Here is a 16283-nt window from a genome sequence, read left to right on the forward strand (position 1 = left end):
CAAAGGGGATCCCTTGCGCCTTGCGTAAGGAGACAGCATCTTCCCCCTGATGCTTAGGAAGTCCCTTCTGTCCTCTGCCTTCCCTCGCTCCCGCTGTATTCGGGCCCCTTTCCCATCAGGGCTCCCAGCATGGAGGAAGAAGTGGCAGATGGAGAGGCACTAGAGGGGCAACCTGCGGCCCACCCTGTGGTGAGGGTTGGGGAAGCAAGAAGGGAAGCAGTAGTTTCTGATAGAGGCCCCCTACAATACCTAGAGGCCTGTTGGAAAAAATCCTGAATGGAGAGGAGGGGGGCATGGCAGATGAGGGGAAGGACCCTTCCATGACCACAATTAGTGGAAGCCACCCTCTGCTTCAGCCTCTATGTTCCCTTCTCCAAAAACTGGCCCTCATCCCTGTTGACAAGTAACTAGACTCTGTGCTCCTGGACCCCGTCTGCCCAGCCTCCCCAGTGCCCTGGGGATCCCCAGCCATACCCGGAGGTCCCCGTTGGTAAGGTGTGAGCCAGGGAAAGCGGCGTAAAGTGGCTCCTTCCTATAGATCTTGATAATACTTCGGTCCTGGATGTCCCTGGGGGGAAGGGGAAGGTGCAACGGGTCACCATCCCTCAGCCCTGCGATAAGGAGGGGTAGCTACTACAGGAAGAGGGAAGAGGGGTGGCAAGAGGGGCCAAGAGCCCCAGCCTCTTCCTAGCTTCTTGCTCAGTGCCTCAGACTGCCTGCCACCAACACACACTCCGCAGCCTCCACCCCGTCCAGCTAGTAGGCCCCGTTCGCCCTTCTCAGGTTAGCTCAAGCCAAAATGAGCCAGCAGGGGTGGATGATTTAGAGGGGACGGGGTGGGATGACCGAGGAAGGAGAGAAGGGCTGAGGTTGCGTCAGGAGGGGTCTGGGAGGGAAAGAGCCGCGGAGTGGAGGCCCCGGCAGAGGAGGAGCCTGGGGAAGCCCACCCCTCCCTCCGGGGCCACGCCCACCGGACGTCCTCCAGCTCGTAGAAGACGTTGCGAGCCTCGTCCTTGATGAGGATGGCGGTGTTGGGCGACTTAAGCATGCCCATGGTGAGCTTCTGCGGGAACATGTGCGCAATGAGCGCGTGCAGCGTGTCCAGGCTGCTGACCTCGTGCGTGATGTGCACGCGCCGAGTCTCCTCCCCGAACTGCAGGAACAGCACCCCTGCGAAGGAGAGGCCACCTCCGCTGTCAGAACCACCGCCACCACCACGCCGGCCGGGAGAGCGAGGGGGGCTTTCCGGGGCCGCGCTGGTCCTGCAGAGGCAGGGTCTGAGGCCCGACGCGGCCCCGGAGTGCAGGTGCACCCATGCACTCCTCATGCTGCCGGGCGGGTAGGAGCCTGGGCGAGGAAAGGGAATTGGGGGCAGGAGCAGGTACGGCAGACTCCGGCAGACACAGAGGGAGTCGTTGCTGAGGGGGAGAGAGATGAGCAAGAGGGGGATGAAGGAAAGGGGGGGCTGCTGAAAGGGGTGAGGGAGAGAGGAGGCTGGGAGAGAAAAGGATGGGGCAGGGGCTGCTAAGGGAGGGAGGGAAGGGGTGGGGGAGAAGCTGAGGAGGGAAAGGCCCCAAAGGGAGGAGACTGCTGAGGGGCAGGGAGGTGGGACCGTGGGGAAGGGAGCCAAGGGTTTGGTCAAGGAGAGCTGGAGTGGTGAAGGGGGTGAAAAGGGCTGTAGGGTGAGCAAGGCAGAGGGAGGAGCCAGTGGCCAGGAGGAGGGTGGGCCCGGCCAGCAGTACCTGGCGAGCGCAGCTTGGTCTGGCTGGCAGAGCGGGAGAGGGGCAGGCTCTGTCGGAAGCGGTTCATCCTACTGAAGCCCAGGGGCAGCTCCGCCTCCGACATGGTCTCCAGCGACTCAGCCGAGGCGTATGACAGCTTGGCTGCCTGGTCTGCCAGCCCGGGCTGGGCTCCCTGAGTGTGGCGCGAGCTGCGGGTCTGTAGGGGCAGGGCAGGATGAGAGGAATCAAACACGAGCCCCTTGGCTCTGCCCATGTCCCCCATCCAGGCCCGGGGAGCCCCTGCCAGCCAGTGAAACACACACACACACACACACACAAGGGTCTCCTGCATTCCAGACTCGCTGTGTGGCTACAGGAGAGTTCCCCAACCCCCTAGGGCCTTGGCCTCCCTGGGACACCCAGCAGGTAAGCAGTAGGCAAAGGACTCAGGCACCCTGGGAAGCCAGACAAGAAACCATCTGAGCGGGAGCCAGGGCACGCCTGCTATTTTAAGCTTCCAAAGAACAACAACAACACAAATTTGTCACTGAGGTGAGCAGCAGAATCGTTGAGCAAATTGGGGCATTAGTTCCAGACATTAATTAAGCGGCGGGTTTGTGAGCGGTGAATTTATCCTTCCTGGAGTTCAGAGGTTTGGGTGGGGGCAGGAAGCAGGCCCAGGGAGGAAGCAAAGAGAACTAGGGGCCCCAGGTTCCCAGCTCTGGGAGGTATGGGTCCTCAGAGAGGAGCACAATGTCCTTGACTTAGGGTGCCTGGGAGAATCATCCCGAAGCTAGTTTCAAACAGACTCTGCCTACTACATGCAATGCACATGCTAAGCCTGGTATGATCCACTTGAGCACACAACGTATGTGCCTGACCTCAGCCCCTCCCCACAGGGCACGTGCTGCCACACAGCCAACCAGCCTGGCTTGCCTCCTAGAAAGGCCTCCCCCGGGACCCAGCATGGCAGCCCCTTGCCCTGAAGGTAGTATCTGGCTGGGGCTAGGGAAGGGTGTCACCCAGTGACTGTCCCCTGCCCCAGGGACAGCTTGATCACTCTCTCCTTGAGGGAGGGGTCGCCATGTAAGAGCCTACATGGCTCTTTTGGCTGAAGGCTGGGGCTGTCACTCAGCGCCACAGTTCCTGCCATTCTGCCCCAGCCCCTTCCCTTAAACTCGGGTGCGTCAGAAACTTTTATTCAAGGGAGAAGATAATAAGTCAGATCTGTGTTATGTACATTCCATGTTATGTACAATAGATACTTATACGGATTATATATACATATATTATCAAGAAAAAAAATCATGTTGCCTAATTGTACTTTTCTATAAAATAAGTTGCCTATTTTTAACAACAAATGACTCAAAACTATTAACATTGGTTAAGTCGGGGTTGAGACAGAGATTTCTCTTTTATACATTTCTCTTCTGGGGGAATTTTGCACAATCAGAATATATTATTTTTATCATTAGAAAAAAAGTAAAAGTATCTCTATAAAGGAATCAGCGCCCTCCTTCCCCAAATCCTGATTAGCTCCTAATTACTCTCCATCTTCATATTAACTCAATTCAACGTTCCAATTGGATGAGCACTCTGGAAAAGAGAGAGCATCTTCCTCTGATGGGCAATGTGCCCAGCTGTCCCCAACGTGGTCTCCAAGGCTTGGGGATGCAGAAGGTCAGATTTAGAGACCTCAGGAGGTGTCCAGTCTCCGGCACAATGCCTTGACCAGTGAGTGGGTATGGGTCTGGGGAGGAGGGAGGCAGCGTAGGAACGAGACCCACATGGGGGGTGCCTGTGCCCAGACTTTGGACCCTGTAGACTTTGCTGTAGACTGATTACCAGGGCCAGCCTCTTTCACCCTCGGCCCTGGAGCAGTGTGTCGAACCAGGTCTGGTCTGGTGGTCAATGAGGTTGCCAGGCAACTGGAAGGCCAGTGGTTGCCAGGCTGATGTGGATGAGGGGCTACAGAATTCTGGCACGCTAGCCGGGAACGAAGGGGGTGGCCACAGAGCCGGGGGACACAAGTGAGGTGCCAGGAAGAAGATGGAACAGGGGCCAGAATGAAGTGGGGGCAGGGATCCTCAGGGCTGCTGACTGCAGAGAAGGCAAGACCCTGTCCAGGCCACCTCGGGGAGAAGAGATGCCCACATTCCCTGCCCCGATAGTTCTGCTCTCCATCCTGGCCCTCTGCGCACCTTTCCATTCTCACAGCCTTTGTAGAAAACCCCCTTGAGAAGAGAGAAAGCCCATTAGCACTTCTCTTCAGTCCTGGGCTGAGTCAACAGGGCAGAAAAAAGTGAGATATCCAGGACTTCCTGTCTACGAGGGAGATGGCAAGAGCATAAAACGGTAATCCAAGCAGAGCTCTCCAAAGCTAGGAGGGGGTTGCTGGGGGAAGCAGGGCGCACCTGGCCCCGGAGGTATTCCAGCAAGGAGCCGATGACTCCTGGCCAGAGATCAGGCAGAGGGAACCTTGAGTGGGGACAGTCAGGCGAGGATCTGAGGTTCCCAAAGGCAGTCCACAGAATGGGACAGAATCACTTGGGAGCTTTTAAAAACATTCTTTCCAGAACCCCACATTCACTGAATCCAAATCTCTGGGGGGTTGGGGCCTGGGGTTCAAGATTTCTGACAAGTTCCCAAGGTGATTCTGATTTGGGAATCAAGTCAGCGGCTTCTAACAGCTACTGAGGTAAGCTACCAGGTAAGGCTCGCCATGAGCCAGGCACTGTTTAGGAATGTGCAGTATCTCCTCTCTTCTATCTTTATAACAACTCTATGATGCAGATATTGTTGTTCCATTTTACAGAGGAGAAACTGAGGCCCAGGGGATTATGCAATTTGCCCCAGGTCCCCCAGCTAGTTAGTAGCAGACTTGGAATTCACCCCCAGGCTCTCAGCCCCATGCATCGAACCGTTACATTCTATTGCTTCCTCCAAAAATGTTGTGTGCCTGACGTCATGAGTTTGATTCTGTGATTTCTCTGATGCAAGGACTTCTCTCTGGGAGCATGCTCGCAAATAAGATGCTTGGAGCAGGACGACACCGGGGGGCTTGGGGATGGATGCCTCCCACCCCGTCACGATGCCTGGGAGTTGGAGGGCCGGAGACTCTGGGACACAGGCGGCAGCCTAATTTGGCTCCGTTCTGGGCCTGGGTGCCCGAGACAGTGGAGGAGGCACCTGAGGGTGCTCCGCCAGGACTCAGCAGGATGCCCTTGGAGGGGGCAGAGAGCTCTCCCGCTGTGGATAGTCCAAACTGTCCAGGGGAGGCAGGAGGGCGCTCATCCCTGAGCTCAGCCCTCCACGTGGGCAACGGGTCTGGAGTGCAGGGCTGAGGCTCTTGCCTGGCACTGACCCCCTAGCGCCAAGTAAGAAAGGGATGAGGGGCCCATCAGAGACACAAGACCTCACTGGCAGATGAAGGCTGAGTCCAGAGAAGAGGGCCCTCCAGCAGATCATGGGGTTCAGGTCCCCGCCTCAGAGCCAGCAGTGTCTCAGGTGGGGGGAAATGTCAGGCAGCCTCCCTCATTCCAAAATGCCCCTCCCAGCGTGGGAAAGCCTAAGTACCCCCAGCCCAGATACCCCGCGGGGGTGGGCCAACCTCCCACTCTGGATCCACAAGCCCCTGGCAGGCGAGCCCAGACTCTCTCAAAGCAGCAGCCCCAGGCCCGCCGCCCCCACCAGAAGGTTCCGTGCAGACGCACACCCCTGCGCAAAGCATGTGCAGGGAGGGCCAGGGGCGGGAGAGCACATGCAGTTGTCACGGAAGCAGAAGAACACGCACTGACCTTGAAGCTCCAGTAGTTTGGCTGCTGATGGGAACAAGAGAAGACATGGTTACGCGGGGGGCTGGGAGGGGAGAGCAGGGGCGGAGGTGGGTTAGAGACCCTCTGAGTTCAGCCCTGGGACCAGGGCCCTCTGCCCTCCCAGGAACAAGAAAGAAACAGTGCCTGGTACATCCCGTCCTCTCCTGAGACCCAGGCCAGCCCTGGGCAGGCTCCAGGCTCACTGGCGGGGACAAGGGAGAGCCCTTCCAGATGTTCACAAGCCATGCATTCTAGTCACGGTAACTCAGAGAATCACGGGTAGGAAAGGTGCCGAAGACCATGATATAGGGAACCCATGAGACACAGGCAGAGATGAATCAGAGCTGCGGGGTCAGAGAAGTGGCATCTGGTTGTGATGGGCCAGGGGAAACTTCCCGGAAGAGGTGACATTTGAGCTGGGCCTTGAAAAATGGGCAGCTGGAGAATGGGACGAAAGGTGTGCTGAGCAGGGGGGACGGTATGGGCAAGTGCCCAGGGCAGGCAGGCAGAGAGTGTGTTGAGGGAATAGTCGCTAGTCCAGTCTGGCTGGGGAGCAGGGTCTGGGAAAGTAGCAGATTAGGCTGCAAAGAGGGGCTGGAGCCAGCTGAGTGGGCTTCGGTGGACAGGCAGAAAGCATCTGAGTGGAGCACAGTGGGGTCAGAACTGGAGTCCAGGGGGGTTGATACGACAGGGAGTGGAAGAGGGAGGCTGGCGGCCAAGGCCAGGGCGGGGAGGCCCGTGTACCACAATGGACTGGAATTACAGAGCCCAGTGGACAGGTACCAGTCGCTTCACAGTACTGGGCAATGAATGGGGAGCCAAGGGAAGCAAGAGGAGCTGTAGAGACTGGGAATGTGGGCAATGTCCTAGAGCCAGGAGGAAGACTCCTTGTACCCCCAGAGTAGGGAACTTCAGGTTCCTCCTCATTCACAATAACCTAGGGTCACCCTGTCTTCCCGAGAGACCAGAAGGCCCTTGCAGATGGCTAAGGACAAGGAAGGAGGCCCAGAGGCTGGGCTGGTTCTTGGCAAAGCTGAGGGCACCCTGCTGACCGGTGCCTGCCTCAGCAGGAAGACAGAGGCAGCAGATGGCCTGGCACTGGGGTGCCTGGCACAAGCAGACAAAATTCCCAGGCCTCAGAGCCACTGGCCGAGAAGAGGGACGCTGAGGGTCCCTGATAGGGGAAGGACATCACAGAGGCGTATCCTGTGCCACCTGAAGGCTTTCATGGCAGAGAGGAGTTGGACAGGGGCTGAGTCGAGGGGCCCTGCTGGGATGGAGGCTTTACTTGAGTTAGACCTTTAGGGTGGAGGTGATGCCAGGTTTGGGCTGGGATGAAGAGGTTGGCTCACCAGGGCCTTCCCCATCTGAGCTACAATTCTCACCTCCTCCCCCACTCCCCCCTCCCCCCCCCCCACCGCCGCCATTGGCTCCAAAAGACACAAAAGATAGTCACATGCCAAGCAAGGGAAGGGGACAACAACATCTGTACCCCAGCCAATGCCTAGAACAATCTATGGACACATGCCACCCCCATGGGCGCCAGGGGATGCCCACAGGGGCCGAGGGGAGGGGAGGCAAGAGGCTGGAGTAGCGGGCCCTAGTCACAGCTGTCTGTGGCCTTGGGACGGGGAGGGGGAGCAGAAGGAGTGGACACGCGGGTGGGGGTGGGGGCCAACAGAGCCAGGCACAGGGCACGGGAAGGTTTCTGATGAGACTCGTGTCTGCAGCCCTGGCAGTGACGGCTGGCTCTGCAGAGAAGGCCGCTCCAGCGCCCCAGAGCACACAGGCCCCTCACCGAGCCGAGCGCAGACTCTCAGACACCATCAGATAAGGACATCGCCAGAGATACCACCCAGAGCGACAAAAACACACGCACAAAGGGACCCAAGCACTTGGAGAGAAGCCCTCCATGGTCAGAAACAACCCCAGAAACTCAGAGACAGAGAGTTTCATACAGAGACCAGCCCCGCTCATGCACGAACACGCATCCCCCACCGGACCCTGACTTGCTCACATACACTCCTACTCTGCTCACAGAAACGCAGGTACCATTCCCACACGCCCTAGCCTCCCCCAGAGTCACAGAAACCCATAGAGACATAGATCCCATTCACACATAGTACACACACACACACACACACACACACACACACCCCAGCTGCAGAAACACAAAACAGTACCCGCACAGTATACACATAAAGAGAAAGTCTCATCCCTCCTTCCCTCCACTAGCCAGGTCATAGTGCCTCTGGGCATCTCAGCGGCAGCAACCGTCCCATGCCGATGATACCCCAGACATCAGGCGTTGGATAGGCTAACTCCTGATTCAAGAGGCAGAAGATCCCCCACCCCACCCAGCCCCCAGTGTCAATACGTCGGACTCAGGATGTGCAGATGGCTGAAGCCACCGGGCCTCGGGGGCCTGGCCACAGCCACGCTAGCTGTGCCCTGAGCCTGGGCCTGCCTCCGACTTCCGAGGCTGGGCACATCCATGGGACGGTCAGCCCCGGAAGGAAGGGGTCACTAGCTGGGGACAGGGGAGAGGACTGGGTAGCCTCAGTGCCACCAGAAAGCCAGGCAAACCCCCCTAGAGGGTAACAGTGGAAGAGTAGATGCATTTGTGCTTGACAAACGGGGTGAGGCTGAGATCAGACTTCTGAGACTTTGGGCTCTGGCCCGTAGAGCACACTGAGTAGATCCTAGCCCCTCTGGCCTCTCTGGAAAGGGGGAGGAAAGATCTCCTTTTATGTTAGTCCCACCAGGAATAAGACACATAGTCTCCTGGCAACTCAGTGTCCTTGGGAGGGGGGGAGGGGGGAAGATGACAGTGTCGGGAGAAGTCATTAGGAATGCCGTCCATTCTCTGTCTCTGTCTCTTTCCAGGGTGTTAAACCCAAGGGACAGCCTTGGGTCACTGAGAGCAGAGGGTTCCTCCCCGTTTGCTAAGATGAGGTTCTCCCCATCCAACCTCCTCACCCTTTTCCTGGTTGTCTGTTCCTCCCGTGTACCTAACAAAATGCCTGGGTATGTAGTAGGCCCTCAACAAATATTTGACCATGAATGAATGCAAAGAAAAATAGGCCCAGCCCATAGGAGGAGGGGTATGTCTCTGAATACTCTTCTCTGGCACGGCTCCCGCCATCCCCTGGCACCCAGCACCGCTCAGCCTTCTGGGCCTTTTCCCTGGGAGTTTCCCAGCACCAGCACCAGAAACCCCCTGGAAGGAGGGCAAAGGGCAGGAAGGATCAGACCCAAGAGAGGTCTGGCCCCTCACCCCCAGCAAACACCTCGGATACCCTCCCCCATACTCAGGGAGGGGTCTCCCCTTCCCAGAGGACCATGGGAACGTGGAAGAAAAGTTTGAATGGGAGAGCCCTTGCCAAGGGTAATCACTTGTAGGAAAGAGTCTTACAGGAGCAGGGGGACAAAATGAGAGGTGTTCTAAAGGATTCGAATTGGAAGCCAACCATTCACTCTCTAGGGACCAGGCTTTCAGAAATGAGGGAGTGGGCGCTTCCCAGAGACCCAAGAAAGCAAGGCCAGGGAGTCCTCAAACTCCCTGGTGAGAAGAGGAAATAGCATCTTCCCTCTGGGGCTGAGGAGTTAACCCCCGCCCTTCCCCACCCTAAGCGCCCTTAGTGGGGTTCTTCCCTCCCCTTGCAGCTGATCCTTTTCTCCCCGACGAGCCCTGGGAGGGGCGGGGCTGTGCCCCCCCCCCCTCGGGGAATCCGAGCGCAGGCCAGCCGAGGTCTCTCCCCTCCTCCCCCCAGCTGGCTAGGTGAGTGGCGTGACCCCTCCTTGACCTCGAGCCCCGACGACGCATCCTCCAGGGAGGGAGGACCACCAAATCGGTTGCACCTCCGGCTCCTGAATCCCACCCCCCCCACCCCGGCTCCGCGTGCCCCGGCGCACACACCCACCTCTCAACTCCTGTGAACACGCGTCCACGTAAACAGCCGCCCCCCCAGGCTGGGGCTACCTAACGTGCCCCCGCGTGGCCAGCCTCTCACCACGACGCACGTGCACGACCCTCCCCTCAGGGGTGCCCAGCGACACCCTCACCTCCTACCCCTCCCCAATGCAGAGCGCGTGGGGGGGGGCGCGCTGCGGGACCTGCGCGGCGCCGGGGGGCAAGGGCGCACCCCAAGAAGGTCACGACTTTCCGAGGTTGGGGGAGGGGGCGCCCGCCGCATTTTGGGGGGGCGGCCCACGCGGAAGGCGGCGAACGCGGTGGGGGGGAGGGGAGGGGGCGTTTCTCGGGGACCGGGAACCGCAACGGCCTGCGCGCCTCCCACCCCCGGACCGCCCCTCCGAGCCGCGGAGCTGGCCCCCATCTCCGTGGCCCGCCGCCCGCGGAACCCCAGGCGGCGGCCCCGGCTCCCGCCGCCGCTCGTCCTTACCTGCGGCCACAGGTGTACGCGCGGGGGGCCCCCAGCCCCAGGTCCCGCGTCGGGCGGGAGAGGGAGGGCGCCCCCTACTCCCACCCGCCCCGGCTCTCCCCTCCCCCGGCCGCCTCCGCAGCCGCCGCCGGTGCCCTTTGCTGCAGTGCGAGAGCCGCCGCCGCCGAGCCGGCCCGGGCCCCGGTCGCCCCGGTAACCGCGACTCCACCTGGCGCTGCGCGGCGCGCCGCCGAGCACATCCCCTCTCCGGCCCCCTCCCCCGGCGCGGCCCCGCCGGCGCAGCCCCGCCGAGGATCAGCGGAGGCTGGTGGCTGCGTCGCCGCGGTCACCCGATACGCCGGCCCGCCGCCCGGGACTCGGGTTGCAGAAGGAGGGGGGAGGTTAGGCCGCCTGCTGGAAGCGGGGGGAGGGGCTGCGGCTTGGAATCTAGCCTCTGGTCCTCTCCCAGGGTCCTCTTCAGCCTCCCACTCCCAAAGGTCTGGCCTAGGCTGGGGGGTGGGGGGGAGGAGAGTGTCCTGTCTCCCGACCTGTCACCCTCCGAGATCATGGCCTCTCCCCATCAGGGTCTCAGGGGCCACCGCCCCCCTCCTCAGCTCTCCTGTGACTCAGTTCCCAGCCAAGGCCGGGAGGCCTAGGATGCCTGAGCTTCCCTGATGGCCTCTGATCCTGCTCTGCTGTGCAACTCTGGCATTTGCTGACCCTCTCTGATCCTGCACTTTACATAAAGGAGCCTCAGACTCAGCCATGGAGAAGTGTGATAAGCACCAAGCAGCGAGTGACGACAAAATCCTATGAACGGCCACTTTCCTCTGTAATCACAAAGCCCTGGGGCCAGGGTCTCCTCACACTCATAAGGAATTTCTCCCAACAGGGCAAATCCCAGATGCAAACAGGCCTAGAGCCCCATGACCTGGGACAACTGAGCTCACCAAGCTCATCCTCACGTCTTTCCGTCACCGCAACCATATCTAGTGCCAAGACACATCATCTGGAGAGGGCCTCCGTATGCCCCAGGCACATCACACCTGTCTGCTGCCCCATCACCATCCCCCTCACAGCCCTGTTTTGGTCTCCACGTGCACTTGGCCACTCAGGACAAGTCTGTCCCATTTGCCGTCCAGCCCTGGGGGGCAGACACATCTTTGTTCCCCAAAGTGCAGTCAAGATGGGGCTGAAAGCCAGGAAGGGAAGTGGGCGGAATGCCCTGTGGGTGATGCCAAGCGTGCCAATCTGTTGCCAGACTTGAGTTACGCTCCGCTAAAACGACCGTGCTCTGGAGCCTTGTCCTCTCCTAGGCTGTCACGTCTTTCCTTCTAATTCTCCTTGAAAAAGTCAAGCCTTGCCTGTCTCCAGGGGCAGGAGGGTGTGTGAGGAAGTGAAGCTGGTACCCATGCTACCCCTTGGATTCCCCGTTTCTACATCTCGTCTGCCTCCTACAGCTGGACACCCTCAATCCAAGGCCCCCCTCAGGGTCTGCCCCCTCCCGGGCTGCAACTCAGACTCCCTTTTCCTTCCTCCCTGTTGGGGCCCCAGATGCCTATTTTTCTCCCATGGCAATGTCCAGGCCTGAGCTGGGAGCCCAAGCCCTGCCTAAGCGTGCCCCTGTCTAAGCTGAGATCCGTCTTCCCATCAGGGGAAACTGAGGCTTGATGAGGAATCAAGGAACAAATTCAGAACAAATGGCTAGATGCCAAAGTCCTCTACAAATTGGAAACTAAGCCTTGAACATACCAAGAAGGGTGATAGACATTGTGAAGAACTTCCTGATGGTAAGACCTCAGGGGGAGGCTGGGTCGGCTCAGAGATGGAAAGGTAGCGTGAGGTGGGGGGTATGGGAGTGAGGTGGCCTACGGTGGGGGTGGGAACGTGGTACAGAGCATAAGAGTCTCCTGAAAACCGATGGGATGACAGTGGGGTAGGTACTCCTGTTTAAAGGAGAAAAGAATCCAAAAAAAATTTTTTTTCAAAACCTGAGTATTCCCCCTCAAAAAATTCCTTCCCCAAAGCCAAACCTTTGTGGAGGCAGTGGTAGGAATTAGACAATCGGGGAGAGTACAGGGCATAGGAGTCTCCTGGAACCGGGGGGGGGGGCTCTTACATAAGAGAAAGGGATGCAAAATTAAAATCCTAGATATTCCCCCCTCCAAAAAAAATGTCTTCCCCAAAGCCAAACTCTGCCAGGGGCTTGGGGGGGCCTGGGGGCAGTGGGTGACTCACCTGGGCCGGCTGGCCAGCCCCGGACGGGGCGGAGTCGCCATGGAGGTGGGAGCAGAGGGAGCTGAGGAGGCACACGGGGTCCACGGTCCAGCCGCCAACCTGTGTGTGCGAAGGGGGGGACACCCCATTAGGGGGAGCGGGCAGGAGCCGCTGGGGGACTGTGATGGGGCGGGGAGGGACATTCCTGGGACAAGCTTTGGCACAGAGCTCACACCCCAGAGGGACCTGCAACACTCGCTAGTCCCTTCCCGAGGCTGGATCTCTAACGAAAGCCCCTGGTCTGTTTCTGGATGTTTCTCTTCTGTCCGACTGGGGGGCTCTCTGAGCCCAGGAGAAGGCCTCCTCCATCAGATACTCCTGAATTCCTTTTCTTCACTTCTTGACAGGCTCCCTGTGCACTTTGCCAGCGAGCCGTTCCTCACCTGTCTGCTCTTCCAGCTCCTCATTCCCTCCGCTCTGAAGATGTCATCTCCTACCTCACAGAGACGGGAACCATTCCGCAGGGGTCCTCACCTCCCTGTGCCTTTGCAGTGACAGCCCCCCCTTCTTCCCTGTCAACTCCCACCCCGGGGCCACACCACGCGTAAGGCTTGAAAGCCATCACCTCCTGATTCCCCAGGACCTTTTCCCCCGAGGCCCTCGCCCCCCTCGGCATCCCCAAATTCATTCATCTTCATTCATTCCACTGCCATTCACCCAGCCGGCACTACCCTTAGGCGCCGGGCCCTCCCCGGCCAGGGAACCGCTGTAGGTCCTACCCACTCACACTCTTAACGGAGGGAATGAATGAGTGAATGAACAAAGGAATGAATTTGTGAGCGAATTGCTGTGCTTTGACTCATCTACTAAGTATTTGCTGAGTGTCTATCTGTGCAGGGGACCATGCCAGACACTTCTGAGGCCCTCCAACGCACCCACACCTCCCCTCTCAGGCCTGCTGCCCCCTGAGGCCATCACCCCTGCTGTCTTCATCTTTTTATGGCCAAACCTCCCAGACCGATCTGCGCCCCAGGTCGTGCTCTCTCGCCACCTCCAATTTCCTCAACCCCTGAAACGGGCCATTACCTCGCCACACCACGAGAGATGAAGGGTATCCTCTGGACCCACAGATCCCAGCCAGTCCCGATGGCTCTTTCTCTCTCTCTCCCCCTCACCTCGGGCTGACTTCTGAAGTGCAGGTCATCCTCCTCCTGGGCCTTTCTCCTCTTCCTCATGATGGGAGAGAATGTTCCTGGCTCCTCCTTACCACTGTCATGGCCTTCTCCCCAGTCAGACTCCCATTCTGCCCTGGTGGCCCCACCTATGCCCGGGCGGCCCCGCTTATGCCCTGGGTCCCACTGCCATTCTGCCTTGATCAGCACGCTCAATCTCCTCCCGAAGCTGTTGTCCCTTCAGAGTCCTGGGCTGTGCATACGGCGCGCCTAATGGGCATCCCAGTGAATGTTCTCCCTGCTCTGCAAACTCACCTCCCATATTGGGATGTGGGATGGAGCAGAGAGGCAGAGGGGCGGTTGGACTCCCATCCTCCAAATGTTTCCTTCCCACCCCCTTATTTCTCCCCTAGGCACCGATATCTCCCTGCTACCGAGGTTTTCTGTCTTTGGCTCCTCGGTCCAGTCAGCAAACAAGCCTTGGTCAGTCTTCTCTCCAGTCCCCCATCCCTTTCCCTTCATCTCCCTAACACACTCTCTTCCTCCTCTCCTCCTCTGCCTCCCCCCATTGCCTCCTCCTATTCACCACCCCAAAACAACCATAGCCCTCCTAGCCACCACCATCTGGCCCCACTTTTCCAGTCTGCCCCCCCATCTCCCACTGCCTCCCACCCTGAGCCTTCAGCACCAGCCAGGTGGGCCTCTGTACCTGCCCCCAAACCGACTCAGGACCATGCCCACCTCTTATATCCCAGCTTCTAAAATAGCATTCTCTTCCTTGATGCCCATTCAGACCCTTTTCATCCTTCTAAGCCTAGTTTAGGTACCTCTTCCTCCAGGAAGCCTTTCCTGACCAGGCCTGCCTACTGGGTCTTCCCTTCTCTAAACCCCCTCCCAACTGACTGTGCCCCTCCTACTTCAGTGTAAGCATCCTTTCACCCCCTCCAGATCACAAGTGTCCCTGCCCCCTCCTCCCAAGCCAAAGCACATAGAAGGAACCCAAGAAGAGGGGCTCCCTGAGGGTGAGGGCCATATCTCCATCTGCAACTCTCCCTTATTCCAATCAGAACTCTGCTCCCAGGAGGACTCGGAAGCTGGGAAAAGGCAAAAGCAAGACAGAACTGGAGGTGACATCAGGGGGGAAGCGCGCCAATGTGTCCTTGTCCCTGCTGTGACAATAGGAGTGGGGACACTCTTCCCCTTTCCCAGCCACACCCAGCAGCCCCTGGAAAGGGGGACGGAGCAAGACGGGTGTGGGAGCAGGGACTGACACCCCCAGGCCCGACTGAAATAGTGTGGATGGGATGTACCACCCTCCCCTCCTCTGCCTCTCCCCGAGCGGACAAGGCCTGGGTCTCCTAGGCCATCAAGGCATCTCACCAATGTGGGACTGTAGGCAGAAGGCTTGTCCCAAGAAAGAACTTTCCTACAGACAAGAAAGTCATACTTGGATGGAGAGGTACATCCAGGAACTCAAGGATTTGGGAGAGGTTTACAAGGGAAGCAACCCACCCCAGATAAAAGGAGGCAGGCCCTGGTCCAGAAGCAGGCACCCTGACTCCTCTGTAAGCCTTACTGATGGCAGGAAAGAAACCAAGGCAGCGTCTAGGTCAAAGTCACACAGCGAGTCTTGGCAGGGGTGGGGGGACAGGGAGGGAGGAGGTAAAGGCCCCAGGAGTTCTGGGCTCTGTTCTTACAGGGGCTCGGGGCACAGCAGATCCAGCCTACTGAGGCTCCCAAGAGGGCCGTGTCACAGAGGGGCCACCCCGGGAGTCTCAGCTCCAGGCGGGACGGACCTTCAGGCTGGGAACAGTCAGTCCCCAAGACGGTCCCCTCCTCCTCCCCACCACTTCTTTGGCCTCCAAGACAACCTTCCTGCCGGTCAGCCCAGTCCAACCGCCCCTCTGCCTCTCTGCTCCATCCAGTGCTCCCAACTCCGGGACTGCAGGCAGAGGTCAGGAGGCTGAGCCCCCATCCCCTTCCTCCCCAGACTCCAGAAAAGGCCAACCAGGGCGACTCCCTGACTCCCTCTCTGTCGGGCTCTCTCCTCAGATGCCCCACCGAATCAGGGCCCCGGGGGCAGGGGAGCACGAGGCAGACCCCTCCCCAGCCCACAGCCGGCCCCCACTCACCTGCTCACGCATCCTGTCCTGCTGGCCCCGCAGGGCCAGGGCGTGCTGGGGGTACTTGTTCTTCAGGTGGTCCATGAAGGCATCGCGCTTGCGGTCGGCATCTGCCTTCTGGAGCCCGCTGAGCGCCTCCAGGCTCTGGGCAGCGATCACCGTGTGCCTGCGCTCCGACGTGTGCACCAGCCCCACGTTGGAGAAGCGCCGGCCCCCGCCGCCCGCGCCGCCCCCGCCCCCCAGAGTCCGGTACTCCCGTGGGTACTCCGCATCGTCCGCAGACAGCATGGGGGGGCTGCTCCGCTCCGGATCTGCGAGAGGGGAGAGGGGGCACGGCGGGGTCACGGGGCGCCCGGCCTGGGGCTGCCCAGCCCTCACCGGGGGTCACTGCAGGGGGGACGGGGGAGCGGGGGACGGGCAGGCCTAAGGCGGGGCAAGAGGCGCCAGGCTGAGATGAGAGGGGCTGTCCACCCCCCAACTAGGGGACCGAAGAGGCAGCAGGGGGAGGGGCTCCCAGGAAGTTGGGGGGCAAGGGCAGGGTCCGGCTTCGTGCTCTGGCTTCGTGCTCTTCTTCGTTTGGAAGGGTAATGACTGCAGGTGAGGCGCTGTTTTTTGAGGCCAAGGAGAGGTTGGAAGCAGGGGTCCTGAACATCTCTAGCCATGCGTCCCCTTCCTCCTTCCTACTGCTGGTGTGAACAGGTGAGGCAAGGGGCGTTTCCTTTAGATGGTTCCTGAAAGATGTGGAAAGGAGCCTGCCCAGTCTTCCTTTCATGAGCATCCTTTAAGGAGAGGTGTGTGTGCGTGTTGGGGGCAGGGGGAGACCCAAGCCTCCCCCCTCAGACTAGAATGTCCA

General features: G+C 59.4%; 1 protein-coding gene across 1 annotated transcript in view; it reads right to left on the minus strand.

Annotated features, from left to right (window-relative positions):
- SRCIN1 (SRC kinase signaling inhibitor 1) overlaps positions 1-15735 on the minus strand; it is a 40789-nt gene extending 25054 nt beyond the window's left edge. Inside the window, 6 exon segments of the mRNA XM_045890231.3 lie at positions 475-568; positions 972-1170; positions 1743-1938; positions 5519-5542; positions 12157-12255; positions 15440-15735. Coding sequence (XP_045746187.3) covers positions 475-568; positions 972-1170; positions 1743-1938; positions 5519-5542; positions 12157-12255; positions 15440-15718 — 891 coding nt within the window. The 5' untranslated portion in view covers positions 15719-15735.
- Between the last annotated feature and the right edge of the window lie 548 nt (positions 15736-16283).

The sequence above is a fragment of the Mirounga angustirostris genome, unplaced genomic scaffold, assembly GCF_029215605.1.
Source record: "Mirounga angustirostris isolate CCGP_5_RB_7025 unplaced genomic scaffold, mMirAng1.0.hap1 SCAF_17, whole genome shotgun sequence".
Lineage (NCBI taxonomy): Eukaryota > Metazoa > Chordata > Mammalia > Carnivora > Phocidae > Mirounga > Mirounga angustirostris.